A 21620-nucleotide genomic window follows, 5' to 3' on the forward strand; every position below is an offset into this window, starting at 1 on the left:
GTATCCAGGCCGGGTTTGATGGAAAAAGCCTGCTTCCACTCAACTCCAGGTCACTGTCTGGGGCCAGCCCCGGCCCAGCCCCCAGCCTCCCCGCCCACCCTGCCCGCTCCCGCTCCTACAGCCCCACCCGCTCCCGGCCCGCGCGGCCCCGGGCGCCCCGGGGCGCGGGCGGCGAACCCCAGCCCCGAGGCCTGGCTTGGCCCGGTGCCACCCAGGCTGCTCGCCGCCCGCGGTTCGCAGGACCTCCGCACACTCCCCCCTCCCGCCCCGCCCCCACCTCCCCAGGTCCCCAGCACTCCGCTTGCACCCCGACCCTTTCGGAGTGGAGCAGAGGTGCGCCCCGCCCGGCTCCGCCGTGGTCCGCCGGCCTCCTCAGGGCCCCCCAGCGGCCCCCCAGCTCCCAGCCCGCGCTCTCCACCCCCACTCCCAGCCCGGGTCCTGGTCCCACCGCATTTCCTTGCACGTGCGGTCCAGCAACTAACTGCCCAGGCTCGCTGGGGGTAATTCCTCCGGGGGCATGACTTCTCCCCAGCCAGACTCCCCGTCGGGAGGAACCGCCACACTCCGGGGGGTGTTCTCCCCCAAAACGTAGCGTCCCCGGGCACAGCCTCCCCGGTGGGCCGCTGGGACCGAGGAAGTAAGTCTGGTGGCAGGGACGCGCCCCCTCGGGGCTGACCGCGCGGCCACCTCACTCACCTCACTCAGCACCCGCCCTCGTTTCTGCATTTTTTACAAAGCGTCAAGTGGAAATCGGAAAGGAAGCGAAAACAAATGCGAAACGAGTCCTCTCTGCCCCGGTTCCCAGCGCCCCCAGGACTTGGTGTGGTTTTCCGTCTAAGCCCCGCTTCCAGAGCTCAGCGCAGGCTCCCGGCCGCCCCAGGCCCGAACCCCGGGCCGCGGGGGCGCCCTGGCTCCTCGCCCTCCGATAACAACTGCGGAGCCCGCAGGTCCTGTCGGGGAGAGAGGGGACGGGCACGGTACCTTTGGGCGTCTGGCAGCCTGGTGCGCCGAGGGCTGCAAAGTCTAAGTGAAGTTGACAGATGGTGTCGGTGCGGGCACCGCGGGAAGGCAGCTAAGGAGGCTCCGGCGGCGGCGCACCCGCGGCGGCGTCACTGGGCCCGAGACCGGCCGGGAGGGGGAGGGGCGGGGGAGGGGCGGGGAGGGGGAGGGGCGGGGACCGGGGTGGGGGAGGGGGAGGAGGGGAGGTCCGACCCCGGGAGTCAGCCGGTGTCTGGGATGGGAGGCCGGGGTGCTGTAAGGGGCAAAAGGAAGATTTCTTAAAGCTTTAGGTGGTCGAGGTCTGCTTGGGGTGGGGGGGTCATCGTAGCAAAAAGGGGGTTAGCCTGTGACCTCGTCCTTTTAAAGAGGGTGAGTGGGGGAGAGGGAAAGAGGCCGGTAGAGGAATTAAAAGACGGGGGGGCTGGAGAGCAAGGCAGGAGCTTAGAGGGCCCCTGCCTCCAGGCTGGGCGGGGGTGAGCGCCGAGGAGGAGCGCGCCCTCCCCCAGCCGGCGGCGCGCGGAGGGACGGGGCGGGCTGGGGAGGGGGAGGGCGGCGTGGGGCGCGGCGGGAGGGAGGAAGTCTGAGAGACAGACGCGCGGCGCTCCTGCAGGGAGGCATCGGGCTCGTCCCCCGGGCCCGGCCGCAGTCCCCGTCGCCCGCGCAGCCGCCCGGCGCCCGGACGCGTCGGCTCCCGGCCCGGGAGGCCGTTGCGCAAGGCAGGGCTGGAGGCTCGGGAGTGATGCGCCGGGCGGTGCCTCCGGCCCGCCGCCGCCGCTGCCAGGAGCCGCAGCTGAGCTGAGGGAGGCGCCGCCGAAGCGCTGGCTCGGAGTGGCCACGGCTACAGCCCGGGCGGCGGGCTAGGGCGCTCGCCCGGCTTCTGGGCCAACCCCGTTCCGGCGCCTCCGCTGCCGGCCCCGGGCCCGCCCCCGCGGCCCGGCCTCTCTCCCGGGTCCCAAATGACCACCGAGGGCGGGCCGCCGCCGCCCCCTCCGCGCCCGCCGCCGGCCCCGCTCCGCCGCGCGTGCAGCCCGGCCCCCGGCGCGCTCCAGGCCGCCCTGATGAGCCCGCCGTCCGCCGCCGCCACCCCGGAGACCCCCTCGTCGTCGGCGTCCTCCGCCTCCTGCGCCTCCTCCGCCGCCTCCAGCCGGGCCGGCGCCCCCTCGGCCGCCTGCAAGGGCGCGGGCGGCGCGGGCGCCGGGGGCGCGGGCTCCAAGAAGGCGAGCTCCGGGCTGCGGCGGCCGGAGAAGCCGCCCTACTCGTACATCGCGCTGATCGTCATGGCCATCCAGAGCTCGCCCAGCAAGCGCCTGACGCTCAGCGAGATCTACCAGTTCCTGCAGGCGCGCTTCCCCTTCTTCCGCGGCGCCTACCAGGGCTGGAAGAACTCCGTGCGCCACAACCTCTCGCTCAACGAGTGCTTCATCAAGCTGCCCAAGGGCCTCGGGCGGCCGGGCAAGGGCCACTACTGGACCATCGACCCCGCCAGCGAGTTCATGTTCGAGGAGGGCTCGTTCCGCCGCCGGCCGCGCGGCTTCAGGCGGAAGTGCCAGGCGCTCAAGCCCATGTACCACCGGGTGGTGAGTGGCTTGGGCTTCGGGGCCTCGCTGCTGCCCCAGAGCTTCGACTTCCAGGCCCCCCCGTCGGCGCCGCTCGGCTGCCACGGGCAGGGCGGTTACGGCGGCCTCGACATGATGCCCGGGGGCTACGACGCCGGCGCCGGCGCCCCGGGCCACGCGCACCCGCACCACCACCACCACCACCACGTCCCGCACATGTCACCCAACCCGGGCTCCACCTACATGGCCAGCTGCCCCGTGCCCGCCGGGCCCGGGGGTGTAGGCACTGCCGGGGGCAGCGCTGGCGGCGGGGACTACGGCCCGGACAGCAGCAGCAGCCCCGTGCCTTCGTCCCCCGCCCTGGCGAGCGCCATCGAGTGCCACTCGCCCTACACGAGCCCCGGGGCGCACTGGAGCTCGCCCGGCGCCTCGCCTTACCTCAAGCAGCCCGCCGCCCTGACGCCGAGCAGCAACCCCGCGGCCCCCGCAGGCTTGCACTCCAGCATGTCGTCCTACTCGCTGGAGCAGAGCTACCTGCACCAGAACGCCCGCGAGGAGCTCGCAGGTAAGGCGCCGCGCCCCTGGGGGCGTTGCCTCCAGGCCCCGGGGCTCCGAGGCTCCCGCAGCTTAAAGTGGGGCCGCAGCCCAAGGACTGAAGGCGCTGGGAGAAGCTGATGCTGGGGGGCTGGCACCCCATTCATGGAGGGGAGAGGACCGGGCTCTTGCCCTCCTCTCCCATACCCCTGGCCCAGCGGTGGGCCCCTAGAATTTGTATTCCTACGAGGACGGTGCAAAGCCGCCGGCCGGGGCCTCTGGGTGCCGTTGTGGACTGCAGGTCTCAAGTCTGGGCCTGACTTAGCCTAGAGAGAAGGCATGTGGCCTTTGGGGACTTTGACCAAGGGGCTGTGTCTGCTTCCTTTTGTCTTTCATAAAGCTTGTTTTGCTGTATTTTGACCCAAAAGTAAATATCAGGAGGACAGTTCTGTATGCTGAGGGTGTGGGTGGGGAGGGGTTGCAACTGGACAGGTGTTGAGAGGAGGGGAAGTGAAGGGAGGACAGAGAGGAAAGCAGTGGGGTGCCAGGATCTTCCTCAGGCTGTTTAGTCTCCAGCCCCCCCAGCCCCCAGCGAGCCACCTTGATGACACTTAAGTGAGTCTTCGGGCAGCAGGGCCTGAGGCCTGCGCTGGGACTCCCTTGAGAAACGCCCGAATGAGCCCAGTGCCTCCCTTCAGGACACCACTTGTGTTGCTGGTGTAAACTGTGTTGCTCAAGGGTTATGAAAAATTATTTTCTTGCCAAAACTTTTGGTGGGAAGGGACAGATAGTATGGAGGGGAACTTTGAATATTTAGCCAGGTTTATGAAGGAAGTGGAGGTAAACTCTTACATTCAACCCCTCTGGGGCACCGGGGCTGCAGACCGAAAGCGGGCTGGGCTGCCCATCCAGTGGTGCTCTGGCTTACATTTGCCTTCCCGCGTTAGAAAACGCATCCCGGGATAATGGATACGTTACGTGCTCGTGAATCGTGGGCCACGGAGCGTCAGGGAAGAAGGGAAGCCCAGAAATGGGCAAAAGACGCTGGTTCCCTGGACGGTGAAATTTCCCAAATAGGCCTTTTAAATGCGGGTCTCAGAGGTTAACTAAACAAAGACCGTCTCGGCAGGACCACACTGGAGAGGATTTTAGCCTGATTTAACCTACTGAAAGCAGAGTCTTGTTCAATTTTATGGGAATTTCTACAAGTAACCAATACAGACGACCCTCCTCCCCTCTTATTTTTTTTTAAGTCCCCGCGGGCCGGCTGTCAATCACCGCCCACCGCCGCGGGAGCCGCGGGTCCCCGCCGCCCGGGCCTGCAGGCCGACCTCCCGCTCCCCCGGCAGGGCCCGCCCGCCCGAGCGCGGGCTCCGCGGCTCGCAGCCGCCCCGCAGGAGCAGCGCCCTAAGAGTCAAAACCAAGAAAGCACTCCGGAGGGAGACCCTGATCCTCCCCACCCCGCACACCCAGGGCACGCAGGCGCCCCAGAAATGCTGGGATCCAGAAACACGACTGTTGGTCCGAGAGAGACGGTAGCAGGGCGGCCTCCGCGGCGGCCCTCGCGGGATCCCCGCACCGCCTCTGGGCGCAGCCGGGGGACGCCGGGGAGGCCCTGGGTAGGCCCGAGCCGGAACGGGGCGCCCCGCGCCTCCCCCTGGCCCTCTGGCTCCCGTATCTGCGAATATCACCCCGTCCCAGTCCCTGTGGGCGCCTCGCGGGCGCGCGGTGCGTGGTGCGCGGCGCCCTGCGGGTTGGGCGAGGGCGGCGGGTCCGGGGCGAGGCCTGCTGAGCGCCAAGGCCCAGCGGGGCCGAGCTGTGGCGAGGAGCACCCTGCCCCCGCACACTCGCGCACCTACACACACGCACGCAGCGTGACACCCGCAGCGCACCCGCGCAGGCCGCGCGCTCCCCCTCGGGCAGGCGGCAGGCCCCGGTGCTCGGAGAGGCTTTGCGCCCTTTGTCAGATACTGGGAGCCTTTTGAAAAGGAAGGAGCGCTTTAATTGTCCTTCGGGTCACAGGAAAGCGCCGACCTCGGCCTCGCGTGGAGATGCGGGCGCTCCCTCGGGGCCTGTCTGGGTCCGCTGCTCGGGGTCCGGAACTGGCACCGCTAGGCGCTGTGACTCGCTGGGCGAGCGCACCTGCGCGTGGAGCCACACGCGCACGTCAGGCACGCGTGGGCCAGTTGCTGCTTTGAGGGCACTGCAGCGCGTTTGGCAACCTCGGGTGTGATCAGACAACAAACGTGGGCCCAGTCGGTCACCGGCTACGAGCCGTAGCAGCCGGGTTCCCGGTTGGAGGTGGGAGGCAGCCAGGCCAAGGCGACGCGAGCCGGGCACACGCGCCACGGGCCACAGTTATGCTCAGAAACGGAATCACGCCTGGCCCCAGTGTGCAGCTTACGGTTCCCACATCGCACGGCTGACTAGAAAGCCTCGGGCCGGCAGCCTGACCCAGCCCGGCATGGAGAGAGGCCCGGTCCGGGAAGAGCCGGGTCCCAGGCCCCCACGGACACCCCTGGCCGACCCTCCCCGTCCCGCGTGGTCGGGCTCACGGGAGCGGAGAAACCAAAAGCAAAGGGCGGCAGCTGGTTGGCGCTCAGTGGCCTCTGGGCTCATCCCTTCGCCCAGGAGCAGCCCGGAGGAAGAGGGGTGCAGATGTTCTCCCTCCTCTCTGAGGGGCTCCCTGCCACATGCAGAAGGGTCTCCAGCTGAGTTCCCAGCGAGGGGCTTTCTCTGCTCCTTGCAGCCTGGTCTTCATAAGAGGGAGTGTGAGCCCTCAGGACCCACGGAGACTCGCGCTTTCTTTCCGGCTCTTTCTCTAGCGCTGTGACTGTTTTGTGTCCCTGCTTAGGCACAGGAAATATCCCTGCTGTGGCCTGCTTTTCTGACCCGCCAGTTAGTTGGGAAACAAGATGTGAGGGTGACACTAGTGCTTCTGGTGTGGGGGCCTTGGGTTCTGGAAGGCCTGTGCTCAGGGACCCAGAACAAGAGCCTGGGTTAAATTGTCCCGGTGTCCCTGCTGCTCCAGTGATGAATCGCTTGTCCAGGACCCCAGGACTAGTAGGGAATTCAGGCTCATGAGAACCTGGTTTAGCCCTGGCCGGGGTGGCTCAGCTGCCTGGAGCATCTCCCATGCACTGGGAGGTCGCAGGGCACATACCTAGGCTGCCGTGAAACCCAGGTGGGGGTGCAAAGGATTGATAGATATTTCTCTCTCTCTCCCTTCCCCTCTCTCTAAAAACAGTAAAACATATCTTCGGGTGAGGATTTAAAAAAAAAACCTGGTTTAGAGGGGAGCAGGCACTCTGGGTACATCAAAGCCAAACTGAATGATTCCAGAACTGTCTGACGACCTATAGTTTCAAACTTTGAGAAACTTCCAGACCTGGGTTTCCTCTACTGGTTTTATAGCACTAGACCGGCCCCTTTCTTATCCTGAGTCAAAATAAGACACCAATTAAATTAAAATTTAAAAAATAATACGCTTCATCCTCACCTGGACAAATTTGTTTCTGAAAGTAGTTTATTTTCTCTCTTCTTTCAGTGGGACTGCCTCGATACCAGCATCACTCCACCCCAGTGTGCGACAGAAAAGATTTCATCCTCAACTTTAACGGCATTTCTTCTTTCCATCCCTCTGCTAGTGGGCCGTATTACCACCACCACCATCACCAGAGCGTCTGTCAGGATATTAAGCCCTGTGTCATGTGAATGGAGGGAGGCAGCCGCGAGGCCACTTTCTCCATGGGGGGTGGGGGTGGGGAGGGACGAACTGAGGTGGACTCACGTAAAGTGCACCCCATAGCAGTGAGTAGCACACCAGTCACGTAGAATCCCCAGGCCAGCTTTGTTCACTGACACTTATCTACCATTGGTAGGACAAGCCCTGGCATGGTGATGCCCTAAATGTGTGCAGGCTCCAACGAGGGGAAGAGCTGAGAACTCGGCTTCTTAGCAGAGATGGTAAAAAGTTACCACATGAAAAACATAAACATGTAACTCGGGGATCTTCATTGCCTTCAGTAATCAGGGTCTGAAAAACGCAGACAAGTCGTCTGTGTGTTTTTCTTTGTTTATAAAAATGTATGTGCTTTTCAAAAAGGCAAGGGCTAAACACAAGATTTCAAGAAAGCCGCATCTCGTTGCCTAGCTAAGGAAAGAGTTCCGATTCGGATTCGCCAAACACGTTTGCATACAGGTGCCAAAGAACAGTATTAAGAAAGTATTTAGAAACAAAGTGTCTAGTTTAAGAACGTGGTTTTCAGTATTGTGACAATACAACGTTTTTTACAAGGTAATTTTCTACCACCGTATTTTAAAGATATTTTTATCTCATGTATACTCACACTTTGCTTGTATTTTAAAAGGAGGGCATATTTGCACTTATGTATACTTTTACAGTTTGCCAAACTATTTTGATGTAAAATTTTTCAATAAAATGTATGTAACAAATAGTCGTCCTAGGGACCTATTTCCTCCCAGCATCCTGACAGCACCAGGTTGTCTCCCCCAGCCAACTCTGCAACAATACACCTCCCCCCAAGCTGTGTAACTGCCTTGGTGCGGGGTCTGTGCTGAGTAACACAGGCCAGGTTCTGATTGCGGGTCTTCTCAGGAGAGGAGGGACGAGCTCTGTTCTTTCTTCCCTCCCTTCACCCTCACTCTTTCTGGCTAAACAGAAACCAGAAGGTGAAAGGGACTTAAAAGGAAACCAGGCAAGATAATGAAAGGCAAGAGTTCTCTGGATTAGGAGCAATGAAGTGCCCCTTGTGTTCTCTTTCCTGCGCTCAGGGAGCTTCGCCTTCTGCTCTTTCCTCTCACCCACCAGCACCGAGGGACAGGCCGGCCGAGCAGCCAGCCAGGCAGGGTTAGGTGCCAAAACCCACGACCCGCTTCCCCTTGGCAAGTCAAAGGTTTGTGTGGATGCTGATCTCCTTTTCAGAGGTGGTCAGATCCTGAAGATTCCCGAGGAGGAAGGCTGGGGCCAGCCGCCTGCAGTCCCCAGCATCCTGTTTCTTTCACTTCCTTGGGGAGGCGCAGAACCTGGCCCTGGCAAGACGTTCTGTACGGCTCCCTGTCCCCACCCTCCCACTCAGAGCCTCGCTCGCCCGGCTTAGCCTTGGCACCCCAAACCCGCCCACTTCTCTGTCCCTTCGGCCCCCTACCCCTCCTTCCTTTTTACAAGGGATTTGATGTTTCCCCTCGGGGATCTGCTCACAGCCCTTGTGACTTTCTCCCTCAGCCTCCCAAGGTTTCCAGTCCTGAATGCTACAGGCAAGGGCTGGTGAAGCTGAGTGACACAGAGGAAAGGGCCAGGCCGCTGGGCAGGACGGTGCCCTCACCCAGCCCACCCCTGTCTGACCAGCCCTAGGTCCTGGGCAGCGCCTGGCCCTGAACGTCTGAGCGCGAGGTTCTCTCCCGCACTCAGGCTTTGCTCTTCTCCACCTCGGGGTGGGTGGTGGTTTTGTTTTTACTTTCGCTTTTGAAAACTCTCCTTTGTCCCTCGTCTCTTAAAGGTCTTTTTCCTAATCAATAACCAGGCACTTGATGCCACTCAGTAGATATCTGCACGCAGGTTTTTGTACTCCAAGTGAATTTCAGTCCAAAGACAGTCTCCCTAGTCAAACCTCTTGTCTCACAAGGCTTAACTCTCTTCCTAATCCTCGTGCTTTCTATCTTTCCCAAAATTAAGCAGTGATTTAAACTTTTTGTGTGTCTCCATTATATTTGCAGTTAAATAGGGCTTTTTCTTTCCTTTTATACTGAGCTGCTCGGGGCCTGCTATAAATTATGAAGTCAGTTTCAGAGTTTGCTCCGACCACAGTGCTGTGTTTACATTCCTTCCGAGGCTGCCGGCATGGTCGTAATTTATATCCTAAACACTTGAACGTAACTTGTTTATACAGAGAATGACAGGACCTCAAAGACAAAAAACGCTGCGTCTCTCAGTGACCGCATTGGAAGGGCCAGCGCGCCCCCTAGTGGCGCGGGGAGACCCAGCTCCCCCTCCCCCGCCTGCTGTGCTTCAGGGCTCGTTCAGGACGCAGGAGACCCGTGCGGGGTGCTTTTCCCTTTTCCCTGTGAGGTGGGGATGTTGGTTCTATTTACAGATCTGCACTAGGTCATGGCTATCAGGGGTTGCCGCTTATTGCATACGTTTTTCCTGCCATCACATATAAGAACTTCGCATCTGACACTGCGGACAGTCATAAAGGCTGTCTCCACTCTGAAGCAGGGGTTCTCAAACGTGAGTGTGCCTCAGAATCACTTGGGGGGCTTTTTAAATACAGGCTGTTGGGCCACCCCCATTTCTGATTCAGGCTGAATGGGGCAGAGCTCGAGTTAGTATTCCTAATAAGCTCCCAGGGGATGCGTATGGTGGTCCAGGGACCTTTAAAAACCACAGATCTAGACAGGAAGTTTGAATTACAAATATTTTCAGGTTCAGATGGGTGGGTGTTAAGGCTTATCTATTAATTAGTTAGGCAAAGATCGAAAAAGGTTTTTTGAAAATAGCTTGCCCACCCAGATACTTCTGTGACTGATTACTAGCCTCTGGAGAAATGCAAGGCCTAATTTTGAACCCTGCACCAGAAACAACTCTATATTTTTATTCAAATCAATGAAGCCTCTTGGTTTATTCTAGTAAACTCTGCACAGAAAAGTCGGTGGAATCACTGAAGTCTGCCTGCCTCGGTTGGGTCTTGAGTCCAGGGGCTCAGACACAGCAGTGGTATCAGATTCTCCAGATGAAGGTGGTGGTGATTGCAGCAGGTGGGAAAGGAAATTCCTTCATTGGTTACAAAATCTTTTATAACAGGTAGAACAGAAAGAAGGCAAAGAAAGGGAGCTGCAGCCTCAGTGTTCACAAATAATGACCCCTAGATAAAGACAGGTCAGGCAGAACCATGGGGGGGAGGGGGCAGGGAGAAGAGAGAAACAGAGGGAGAGATACAGAGAGAGGGAGGGAGGGGACCAGGAGGAAGGCGAGACAGAGAAAGATAGGGAGGGAAGAGAAGCACAGATAAAGAAAGAGAGGAAGGAGGGAGAGAGGAAATGGGGGAGAAAGGGAAGGAAGGATGGAAGAAGAGAGAGAGGGAAAGAGAAAGAGAGATGGGAAGAGAAGGGGAGGGAGACAGAGGAGAGAGAGATCTAGAGAGGAGGAATCTAAAAATTATCTCAAGAGCTCCAGTCCCAAAGTTAGCAAAGCAGCCTTTGAAGCTGGACGGCTGTCCTCTGAGGCCACAGTTATCTCTCCGAGTCCCAGTGCCGGGCGCTGCCTGAAAGGCTCACGTCCTCTTGTTTTACTTGGCTTCTGCTTGGATTCTGGGGAAGTAAGAGAATTCTCTTGTTGTGCATGCTCAAATTTTCTGAACTGCTGCTGCTCCTAGAGAATTGAAGCAGAGTAAGAGTTAACGTTTTAGAAAGTGGAAGTCTGATTTTGGGGGGAAATCTTCAGGCCCACAGTATATGCCACTGTACTGTATTAAACAGAATCAGTACCTCCTTCCTGAAAGAAAAACTCTCTTCTTGATTCATTTATATCTAATTACTGTGCATCAAGGTGATTAATTCAAAGCAGGCACCAACTTATTTAGAATGGAAATATATTTTAATATATTTTATCGGAACGGAAATACATTTTACCAAACCTGCCTCTATGAAACCCTATCTGAGCAAGGAAAACACCACAGACGGAGACACTGGGCCAGGGAGGGCACGGCACAGTCGTCAAGATCATCTGGGGAAAAATAAGTCCTGGAAGTTCTTTTGGAGTTCAGAGCGCCCTGAGTCCACAGCAATCCAGCTGATAAATATTCAGCTCTCCAGTTCCTAGGGGACCTGTCCATCCCAGGCCTGAGTCACCAGTCCTCTTGGCACAAGTTTGTGCAAGAGATGAGACGACGTCTGAGGAGCAGTTGGGAGGCCAGTGCCCTCAACAGTGTTCCTTCCAGAGGCTCCATCTACCTGTCCAGCTTGGGAGCTGCTGCCTCATAGGTAAAAGGACACCCAGGGGCCTTTGCTGTAGTCTGGCAGGGACCCCATTCCCCAGACAGCGCCACGGCACCTCCCAGAACTTGGAATTTGACTGATTCTGAGCCCCAGGGTGTGTGGGATGGAAAACCTCTTCCTTTCTCCCCTGGTAATCACTGGGGTTGCCCTTTCATCCCCTGCTCCCCAAAAGCAAGCCCTCATCTACACAGACAGTCTCTAGCCACCGTCATTTGCATTTTACCCAGGGCCTTGCCAGGCCCATCCTCTAAGCCCTTCCCATGGTGTCCCTCCCATGGCCTGTGAAGCCATTGTCACCTCATGTAGGAGATGTAGGTGAGGCCCAGGGAAAGCTCCTGACAGAGAGAGAGGGCTCATGAGGCAGCCCATGCATGTCCCCTGGCTTCAGTGGCCTGGAAGCTAGGTTTTGTTTCCTTCAGCTAGAAAAAACCCTAGAGCCAGCCTGCAGTCTTTTGGGCAAAGCCTCTGAAGTACCCTTTGCAGTCCCCTGAGGGAGGCCGTGCTGCTCCAAAACTGACCAGACACACGCCCTGCACGCAGGATCACAGCTCCCAAAGAGAAGGAAGGTCAGGGGGAAGTTGTTTCCTTTGGAGCTGCGTGGAATGCGTGGTTCCCACAGTGTGATGAGCTCTGAGAAGCAGCTCTCTGTTCGGTTCCCGGTGCAGCGGGCTCTCTGCTAGCTTGCACACAAGATGTCAGTTCTTCGCATAGTCTCACAAGGTTCAGATTGCTAAACCACTGCCTAGATGAGCAAGCTTGTTCACCCCGACACAGCTAGCCACTGAGAGGGCCGAGACCCCAACCCGAGCCCGTCGGGCTCCACACATCTGAATGGGGCTGTTGGGAGAGGATGGGGTGGGAGAGGCTTTGCTGAAAGGGTAGATGTGCCATGCCGAGTGTGCCAGGGCATCCACCCTGGTGATGTGTGAGGCTCACAGCACCTATCAGGGCGTCTGTTCAGGGGCTCATGAATCACACAAGGCCCAGCTGACACCATTGAAACAGCCCCGGAGGCCTGGGGGAGACAAGGTCTGCAGACCCCGGGAGGGGGTCCAGCACTTGCTAGAACTGCAGTTTTCCTGCATGTCCCTGTGCCTCGGGTGCCAGGCCTTCTCCCAGGCTGGGGCTCCTGGTTGATCTTGCAGCACTCTTTGTTTCTCAGACCAGGCGGGGGCTGAGTCACAGAGGGATTTTAATTTGGAAAACAAGATTACAAAAGAAAAAGAGAAACCACAATTCTATTAACAATTACATGCAGAACAAGGCTGCAGTTACAACTTTCATTTTTCTTCCCCAAGTTCAGTGCTGACATTGGATGATGCTTTTCAGCATTTCCGAGCGGAGCAGGCTCTGTTCTCAGGGAACCAGAGGCAGCTGTGGGGACGAGCGGAGGGCTTTGTTCTGGGGCTTCTATTTCCTTTACCATCTGAGCCTAGTAATTCAGGTCTGACTGAGCTATTGGGGCAGGACGGAGCACGAAGATTCTCCTTAGAACAAGTTAGGGTACAAGGGCGCTCTCTGAGAAAGAGGCGGTGAAAACCTAGGCCGGTGTGCCCGGCGAAAAAGAACTAATCAGAGAAACTGACGTTTTCGAGGCCGCCCAGCTTTTGCTTGGACCGTGGAGGAAGGGTGGGAGCTCACAACCCTCCTGGGCCGCGGCTGGAGGACCACCCTGGGTTCCTGCCTCTGCAGTTTTGAAGGGCGGCCCAGCCGGGGTCGGGGCAGATGCTCAGCACGGGGCGGCGACGGCCTGGCCTTTGTTGTCCTGCCTTCCTGCCCCCCCTTCCTCGGCGCTGCTCCCCTCGCCGCTTGTTTGATATTTTCAAATCCGGCCCAGGCAGATGACGGCCGCAGGAGGAGAATCCTTCAGGGTGTCTTGTTTGGTTTGGAAATATTTAAATGTCTGCTGCATTTCCTCTGAGAGGGGAGAAGTCGGGGCCTGCGGGAGAGCCCTGCCCTCTGGCCACAGCCCTGCGGGGACCCCTTGCCCTGGGACCGCACCATGAGAAACCCAAGGCCAACCCAGACATTCCCCATGACCTGTTTACAGCCCGTGACGAAGCTTGTCGCTCTCCTTAAGCCACTGTAGCAATCGTCCACGATTGCAGAACCTTCTCAGTTCCTGGGAGGAGCGCCAGCCCGTCATGAACCTCCACCGAGGGACTCATGTTTTCCGTAGATGGGAGTGCTAGTGGCCCCTGCAGATGAACACAGCCTTTTAGAATGAAGAACGTGTCGTTAGGACACAATCTCCTCTGCTTTGTGATGTATGAAGCAGTAAATGGCTACACAGATTAATTAAATTCTTCAGCTTCCCTGGGGCATGTAAGAGCCTCAAAGCTGCTGAACCTCCCTGCCCTCTGAAGGCAGCCGTGACCCTGCCCACATCACAGCCTGAGGCCCAGGCAGACTTACAGCAAAACGTGCACCTCTCCTTGGGGTCCCGGGCACTTGGTGTCCATGGATCTGAGATGCATACTCATGCCCACCTTCGGAGCACAGCCAGGCTGACAGAGGAACGTGGGAAAGCGGGATACGATACTGATTAGCTGATACGAAGGGGCCTCTGCTAAGTCAAAATATTGATTGATGCAAGAGCTTGTGGTCAAAGGAGATTTGATTGTGTAAACACACGGCTCACCATCGAAGCTTCCTGCATCAGGCACGGTCCTGCCCCCCAGAGAGAAAGCACAGCCTGGTTTTACTTGTTGTCAGAAGTTTTCTGAGGCCTGCCTTGGACAGAACACTTTTCGCCTCGTGCCTCCCACATGAGGGCAGATCTCATCATGTCCTGTTTCTCTGTGCAGACAGCTGACATGGGCTGTGGCTGATCATTCAAGTGCATGGCTTTGCCCTTTATGGACAAGTCAGTCGTTACATGGAGGTTCTTGCCAGAGCTTATAACCTTAATCTCTGCTGTTCAAGTCTTAGCAAAAGCTAGTTTTTAAAAAATATATATATATTTTTTGTATTGAGAGAGAGGGAGAGAGAGAGAGAGAAACATCCATGAGAGAGAGAACTGGATCAACTGCCTCCTGCACAACCCCCACCGGGGATCGAGCCTGCAACCTGGGCATGTGCCTTGACTGGGAATCGAACCAGCAACCTGTCTGTGCATGAGACAACTCCCAACCAACTGAGCCACACCAACCAGGGCAGCAAGTGCTAGTTTTAGAGAAATAACATTTATAAGAGATTACCCAAAGACATGCAGTCCATCTGTTCTACATTCCACCCTCCACTCACCAGCCCACCAGAGAGCTAAGAACTTGAGAGAGTTCTCACCCAGCGGAGCGGTCGCCCTCTGTCGGATTTGGGCTTTAGCCTGAGGCCCACAGTGAGGGACCTTAGAGGGAACAACTACCTGATTTTCACTAGCATGTTTACAGGAGAAGGGTTGTTAGGAATGTGTCCTGCTCCACCGTGGCATCCTGTAAGCACCGATCTAAGCCCCGGTTCTCGCCAAGGACTGCAAGTCACATAAGCGATGGTCACATCTCACTCCAGCTCTGGTGGCAGGAGCGCTTCTGGACTCAGCCGGCCCCTCCCCGCCTTGGAGCCCTGCTTGCTGTGCCTTTTGCATTCCCGTGCTCCCCACCTTTCCTCTCTCCTGTTAAATACAGGGTGGGGCCAAAGGCGGGTTCAAACTTGTGAGTACCGAAACACAGAGTTTATTCTTGTATCATTATTTATTGATTATTGTGTCTTTTTCCACACAAACAACTACAAACCTACTTCTTCCCCGCCTGGTCTGTGCCTGGTCTGTCCGCAGGCTGCCCAGCCTTCCCCCTTTTTCCTCCTGATCTTAGGAAGCTTCCGTTTTAATGTTTAGTTTCGTGCTTTGCTTCTTTTATTCTGATCCTCACCAGAGGACACTTTTCCCATTGCTTTAGAGAGAGAGTGGAAGGGGGAGAGAGACATCGATGTGAGAGCGACACATCAGTTGGCCCCCACCAAGGTCGGTGCCCTCAGCCGGAGCCAAACCCGGGGCCCTTCAGTCCCTGGGCCGATGCTCTAACCACTGACCAGAAACGGCCAGGGTTTGCTTTGCTATTTTATGTTTTAAATTGTATTGTATTTTTTAATGAACACATGCACTGCCCCCTCCCGGCAGGAGTGATGGTTGCCTCTCCGAGACAGCCTACACACACACGCATAGACGTGGAAATGAGTTTCACTTCTTCATTATAATTTTGATATGCACTAAAACTAAGTAAAATTTTCCCCAGTTGATAATTTCCATTTTATTCTTCTGTACTTCCTTATGAGGCCTTAGAGGTCTTGCTGAAAAGAGCTATGAGTTTTCTTAAAAACACACATATGCACATACAAATGATGTTTTTTAGTACGTGGAAGTTGATAGATTTTTTTCTGCATTAACTGTTACCCCAACAGGATTGAAAATCTGGAAAGAGAGGAGAGAAGCATGAAGCAAAGGAATTCCAACCACCCTTGTAGCCTTCTGCAAGGGAAGGCAGATCCATCCGTCAAAGCAGCTCTAACCTCTGAGAGCTTAGACAGGTTTCCAGCACCAGCAGAGGAAGTGCAAGGACACTTGCTGCCTGGTGTGTTCCTCAGGCCGCTGGCCTCCCTACCTCAGGGACGCAACGACAGGGCGGCAACCTGCGCAGCTGCTTGCCGGCGTGGTCGACGGGGAAGGCACCACCCGAGGGAAACCTCAAGTCACTGATTTGGAGTTTCGAACACGATCTTGTGGCTTTGGGATTTTTTACAAGAATCATAAAAATAAATAGCCTTTCTTTATCTGTAGATGCAGAAACCATCGAACTGCCTCATAAAAGGGCAATCTCAGGAGGGCGTGGGAGTGTGTGATGTCGAGCGCTGGGCTGGGCTGGGCTGGGTCGATAGGGTTCCCATTCAGGTGAGCTAAGGCCGCTGTCCTCAGTCTACCAGTTTATAACAAATCCGCCCCGTTTTAAGGACAGAGGAGCTGCAGGTCTCCTTGTCTGGGTAGCCAAGTAGCCGAGGCTAACTGCCTGCAGGTGGAGACAAGACATTATTTAAAACAGATCGTTGGAGTAGGAACTGACAGGCATGCACAGGGTGGTGGGGGGCGACAGTCAGGAGAAGAGCCCAAGCACCTATGATAGAGCAGCCAGTTCCTCAGTGAGCCTTAGAGTTAGGTCTTCTATTATTTTAATAAAAGGGCAAGAGGCTAGAGGCTAGAGGCCAGGACCGATGAAGTGATTCAACCTGAGGCGATAGGGAAGGTTAGTAAAGAAACAGGAGAGGAAATGGGCTCTCTGCTTAGATTTTGAAAGTGTGCCCATGGCCCATCAGGGGTCCAGAGAGGGAACACAGTTTTCCTGACTTACCAGTCCCTTTTGAAGACAAAATCTGAACCCTTCTGGTAAAATCAAAAGATCTCAGAGGGTCTACAGCAGTGGTTCTCAACCAGGGACAATGTTGCCCCCCAGGGGACAGTTGGCAATCTGTGAAGACAGTTTTGGTTGTCACCCGCAGGGGAGGGTGGTTACTACAGGCATCTAGTGGATAGATTGCAGGATACCGGAAAACACCCTACAGTGCACAGGGCAGCCCCACAGCAAGGACTTACTTGACCCAAGATATACAGTTGACAGAGGTGAAGAAACTCTTATCTATTGGCATAAAAAGTCAAACTTTATAACTGTTTCAACTCTTTTTAAGAAGTGTTCTAAATCTCTAAAAAGAACACACTTCTCTGTAGTCACCTGGTATCCCCCGAAGTAAATTTCCTGTGTCTTTTGGTTAGTTCTTATCATGGGAGCTCATGTTAGTTCCTATCATGGGAGATCTTATTGCCCAAATGAGCACACTTGCAGCACAGTCTACCTAAAGAAACAGTTCTTGTTTTGCTACAGATCTGCCCAGCGAGATGAAGGAGAGGCTTCATGAATATGGATTCGGCCAGGCCGGGGTGTGCACTGCACAGCAAGGGATGGAGTGGCAGACCTAACAAGACTGCAGGGCACTTCTTGTGCGTGAAGCATTTCAACATTGAAAACATTTAATAAATGATAGCAATTGTTAGGGACGTTTAATAAAATGATCTTCCCAGAGTTCCCTGGGCTCATCATGGATTTTAACATCACTTCTGGATGGCAGCTAGTTTATCATAATTCCACATCTCTCTCAGACACAGATGTAGTTCGGGCTGAACCAACCCCAGGGGACTCACAAGGAGTCCCAGCACAGTGACGGCCCATCCTCCCCCAGATGAAAAAGGAGATGTGTGTAACAGGGCTGCTTCCCCCTCTTTTCTCCAGGGCATTCTTACATCTGGCAGTACTAGAACCACAAGTCAAACACAGAATAACTCAGCTAGCTAACAAAGAAATGAGCGAGAAAGTCTCTGGCAAACTGAACTGCTATCATTTCATTTCTCCTCTTATTTTTCCATTCTAAAAGTTTCACTAATTCTGGAAATACCATTTGACTAAGAAGAATATGTGCAGATTAATTGTTAAGCCTGTAACAAGTTCCTCAAAAGCTATTGTTTTTATTCATTGTTAGAAAAATATTGTTGAAACAATGTTAATTAAAACTTGCAAAAAAGAAAATAAATCACCTGTAATACCACATTTTCAGGAATTTAAACAATAAACACAGGAGCTAGAAGGGCAGAGTGAGACTGAACTGGAGCAGGCATGGCCTATTGAGCCCTCAGCTATGGTCAGTGCAGACCTACAGGGTATGTTGATTTTCACAAATCCAGATTATTACATAAAATCTCCCAATTTTAAAATATTGACTCATTTTTTAAAGCACTGAGACAACTAAATAAAACACATCTACAGGTTACAATCAAATGACAGCCCACAAGTTAGAAAACTTGACGATATAATTTTGCATTCAAATAAGGGTGAACAGAAGACATTGGTGTGAGTTTATATATTTTTATAACTTTATAATCAGAATATATTGAAATAAATAGTCTCGATAATATTAATGGGTCTTAGGTCTCTGAACTTATTAAAAGGCTATTGAAATAATAATGTAGCTAAAAATATATTGCTGAAACTCTTTATTATATATTCTTATCAAAAAAACATGTCTTGATCCACCATAGTTGCATGCATATACTTTAGGACTCAAGTTTCCCAAGAGAAATCTATGAGTAATATAAGTCTAAATCAACTGAGGGTGAAATTGAGAAGATTCTTGGACAAGTAGTGAAGTCTCTATGACACCATAGGGCCAAGGCTCCTGGTGCCAACACAACTGGAGGGAACACCTTTGAAAGATTACTAAATTCTTAAGAATAAGAAAAATGTGCCTTTTCAATGTTCAAACCAAAGGAATTAAATTGTAGCCCATCATAAGTGAACATAACTGTGGAGCGCTGTACACCCACTTCTGCAAAGAGATTTCCATCTTTGTGGAAGGGGAAACTTTGGCTGTTTCAAGCACAGACATTGGAGGTATATGCCGTAGCTTGGAGTTATGAGTTTATTTATCCACAACTCAAGGGCTAATGCTTATCCATTCGTTACTCTTTGAGCACCCTAGGCCCTGGGAGTATAGAGATAAAATTGCCATGGTCCCCGCCCTCATAAAGCGCATGGCCTGGCGGAGAACACACAAAATAAGAACAAGTGTCCAAATGCCTGTACAACTGTACAAAGGTGATGAAGCGCAATGAAGATGTCCCCAGCCTATGGACACGACCAGGGGTCCTGTCTTGCATGGGCAATCTGAAAATACGCGAGGGCAGATCAATACAGCCGACTATCGGGCTCCGATTTACACCCAATTCATAGCCCAGAGCTCTTGCCTAAAGCAGTTAGAGGCATAAGGACTCTTTAGGGGGAAAATCCTGACAGCATGGAGGTGAAGTATTACGGGAATATTTAGATGCTGTGATTAAAAGCAAGTGTACCGTTTGAAAGGAGTAACTCATTGCCACATTGAGACGGGGTTAGGATGCCCTAATCAGATCGTATCAGGGACAGTCATTTCTCATCGCGGTGACCTTGCACGCTGAGGGTGAGGAGGCAGAGCCACGCTTACCCCTGGCCTTGGTAAACCCCAACAGACTGGTATTTTATAATGGACTGCTAGTTCCCGAGGGGGACTGTGAGATCATCCCCCCTCAGGATGAGAAGACCTCCATCAACCCCCAGACGATTTATTAAGTACCTGCTCTTCCGAAGCAATTTTATCTTGAGCTTACGATCTACCATCACCACAAATTATTTGCTATTGAGGACACATAGACAAGCTTGACTGCAAAACGGGAGCATCGGCAAATGGAGATTGCCTTTTGTTTCCTGCTGCGCGAGCTTTGAATGAGGGCTTGTCAGTAAGGCGCTATCAGTGTGAGACCAGCAGAGCGCCCTCCGAAGGTTAACTCCTGTCTGCTGAAGAACCGAACGCAAAGTTCTCTGTCATTTCCTTCCATCGTCTCTGTGAATGGAGGTGAGGATCAGGCTTTTCAGGCAACACAGATCTTTTTTTTTTTCTTTAAACTCATAAAGCCATTTTCTTTAGATTCCAAACAAACCAAAGCAGAGAGAAGAGGTGACCACAAGTGAATCCATCCACTCATGAGCTAAGAACCCCAAGTCTCTGACTCCAGCCAGTGGGGCAGCAGACAGGGCAGGGGCAGGAAGGGGGGGGTACCATGAGTGGGGCCCCTCCTCTCTGAAGCAGAGAAAAACCCAGAACAAACACTGGAGAGGAAAACAGGGAGACCCAGGGGGTCATGCAAGAGCGGAGCCCCCTCCCAGAGGTGGTCTGGCATCAGGAGGTGCCCAAGAGCCCACAGTCTGGGCCTGGAAGGTGCAGGGGTTCTGGGGTCAGTACTCCTGCCAGATTCTTCCCCAAAGCAGCTGTGGGCCTGGACCTCGGCCTCACCATCCTCGTAGCAGTCCAAGGTCCGACCCCACCCAGGCCAGGCCGTGGTCTTCACGCAGTGCTCAGCCAGCATGTGGGCAGCTGCATGCGTCCGCCCGGGTCCACCTGGGCCCCGGACCTGCTTGTGGACACTGTGTACTCCTGACCTGGCTCTTTCCACTTCCTGACCTCACAGAGCGTCCACTGCCACAGATCTTGAGCAGTGTTTCATTCCTGGCTGCCTTATTGCAATTACAGCGAGGATCTGGCAGGGCCACCAGAAGGCAAGCGAGTGACCGCGTCCTGAGATGGACAAGCTGCGAGGAGGCCGAGGCGGGGAGTGGGAGAGGCGGCCGCCACCCTCACGATTATCACGCGGGTGTGAACACTGGCAGCCTCCGCGTCCTTCCGTAAAGCCGGGGGAGGCAGCATGCGTGGTGTGAACACCGAAGGACTGGCTGTTTCCTCATCAGCACGATGCGAGTGAAACGGGCTGCTGTGGAGATTAAATAAGAGAATTTGGTGAAAGATAATTTACTCTGTTAATTCAGATAATTCACAGCAAATGCTCAATAAATTTAGTCCTGATTATGATTTCCTTCTCACCACCCACTGGCTACTTGTCTGGGCCTCAGTTTCTTTCTGGCTCTGACCCTCTCTCTCTGTAACTAGATGACAAGCACCCATTTCAGGGGATTTCAGACAGAAATCTCTTTTGAAATTATAGAGCCCCAAATAAGGATCTGAAGTTCCAGGACAGAACAGGGGCTTGGGGTTCAAACAACCCCATTTGATGCCAAGGCTGGTACAACCCCAACTCACACGATCCCAAGTGCCTTGGCCGATGCAGGTGACAGAAAGCATCTGCCTTCACCAGGCAAGAAAAATGAGTAATTCACAAGTTGTCGTATTTATATAGATAATTTTTATCCCTATACTAATCACCATTGTTGAACACCTACATGTGCTACATGTCATAGCAGGTGTTTGATATACATTTTAAAAGATTTTTCCAAATAGCTCTGGCAGGTGCATTTTTACGGGCAAGGAGAAGCAAGGCTGGGAGTGAGCAAGCGACTTGCCCCCGGCACAGAGCTCTCCCCTCCATGCTCAGCGTGCAGTCTGGAGTTGCACCCAAGCCTCCTTTTCATCATGTTATGGGTTCCAAGTATTTATTGATTGTTTTATAGGAAGAACTTTCATTAATGTGCACAGGACAACAATACCCTGAGGCTTCCATCAGCCCGCCAGGGAGCCCACGTGAGCGAGGGGTCAGGTGCCACGCACTGCCCGTCTGCTCAGAGCGGCACAGAGAGGCAGCGGGGTCAGCAGGGACGCACAGTCTTTCGGGGTCACTGCCCACGGTGGTCGACAGGAAGGCGGTTGGTGCTGACTGCACAGAGAAGAAAAGCCACTCTCAAGTTTCCACCGCATGTGGCTTCTCATAGCTGGAAAACCCAAGCCTGCCAGTGTCATCCACCCCCAAAGAGAAAGGAGCCCGAGGCCTTGGGAGATGGACCACCCGTGAGAGTCTAATCAGGATCAGGCTTCCCAGCACAGGGGAGGACGGGGCACCAAGATGGGACAGTCCTCCCCATGAATGCCTTTCAAACCTCCCCTCTCAGCAGAAGTCCATGCTGATCACCCTAGCAGGGAGAGAGAGGGCTGTCCAGGGGC

General features: G+C 54.6%; 1 protein-coding gene across 1 annotated transcript; it reads left to right on the forward strand.

The window, feature by feature from the left end:
* Positions 1–1955: 1955 nt before the first annotated feature.
* FOXF2 (forkhead box F2) lies at positions 1956–7541 on the forward strand (the record flags this gene model as incomplete). The annotated part of the gene is made up of 2 exons (XM_081144568.1): positions 1956–3120; positions 6637–7541. 2 exons carry the CDS (start codon positions 1956–1958, stop codon positions 6801–6803), a joined length of 1332 nt encoding a protein of 443 aa, XP_081000694.1. The 3' UTR covers positions 6804–7541.
* Between the last annotated feature and the right edge of the window lie 14079 nt (positions 7542–21620).

This window comes from Miniopterus schreibersii (assembly GCF_964146895.1).
Source record: "Miniopterus schreibersii genome assembly, chromosome: 8".
In the NCBI taxonomy this organism is placed as follows: domain Eukaryota; kingdom Metazoa; phylum Chordata; class Mammalia; order Chiroptera; family Miniopteridae; genus Miniopterus; species Miniopterus schreibersii.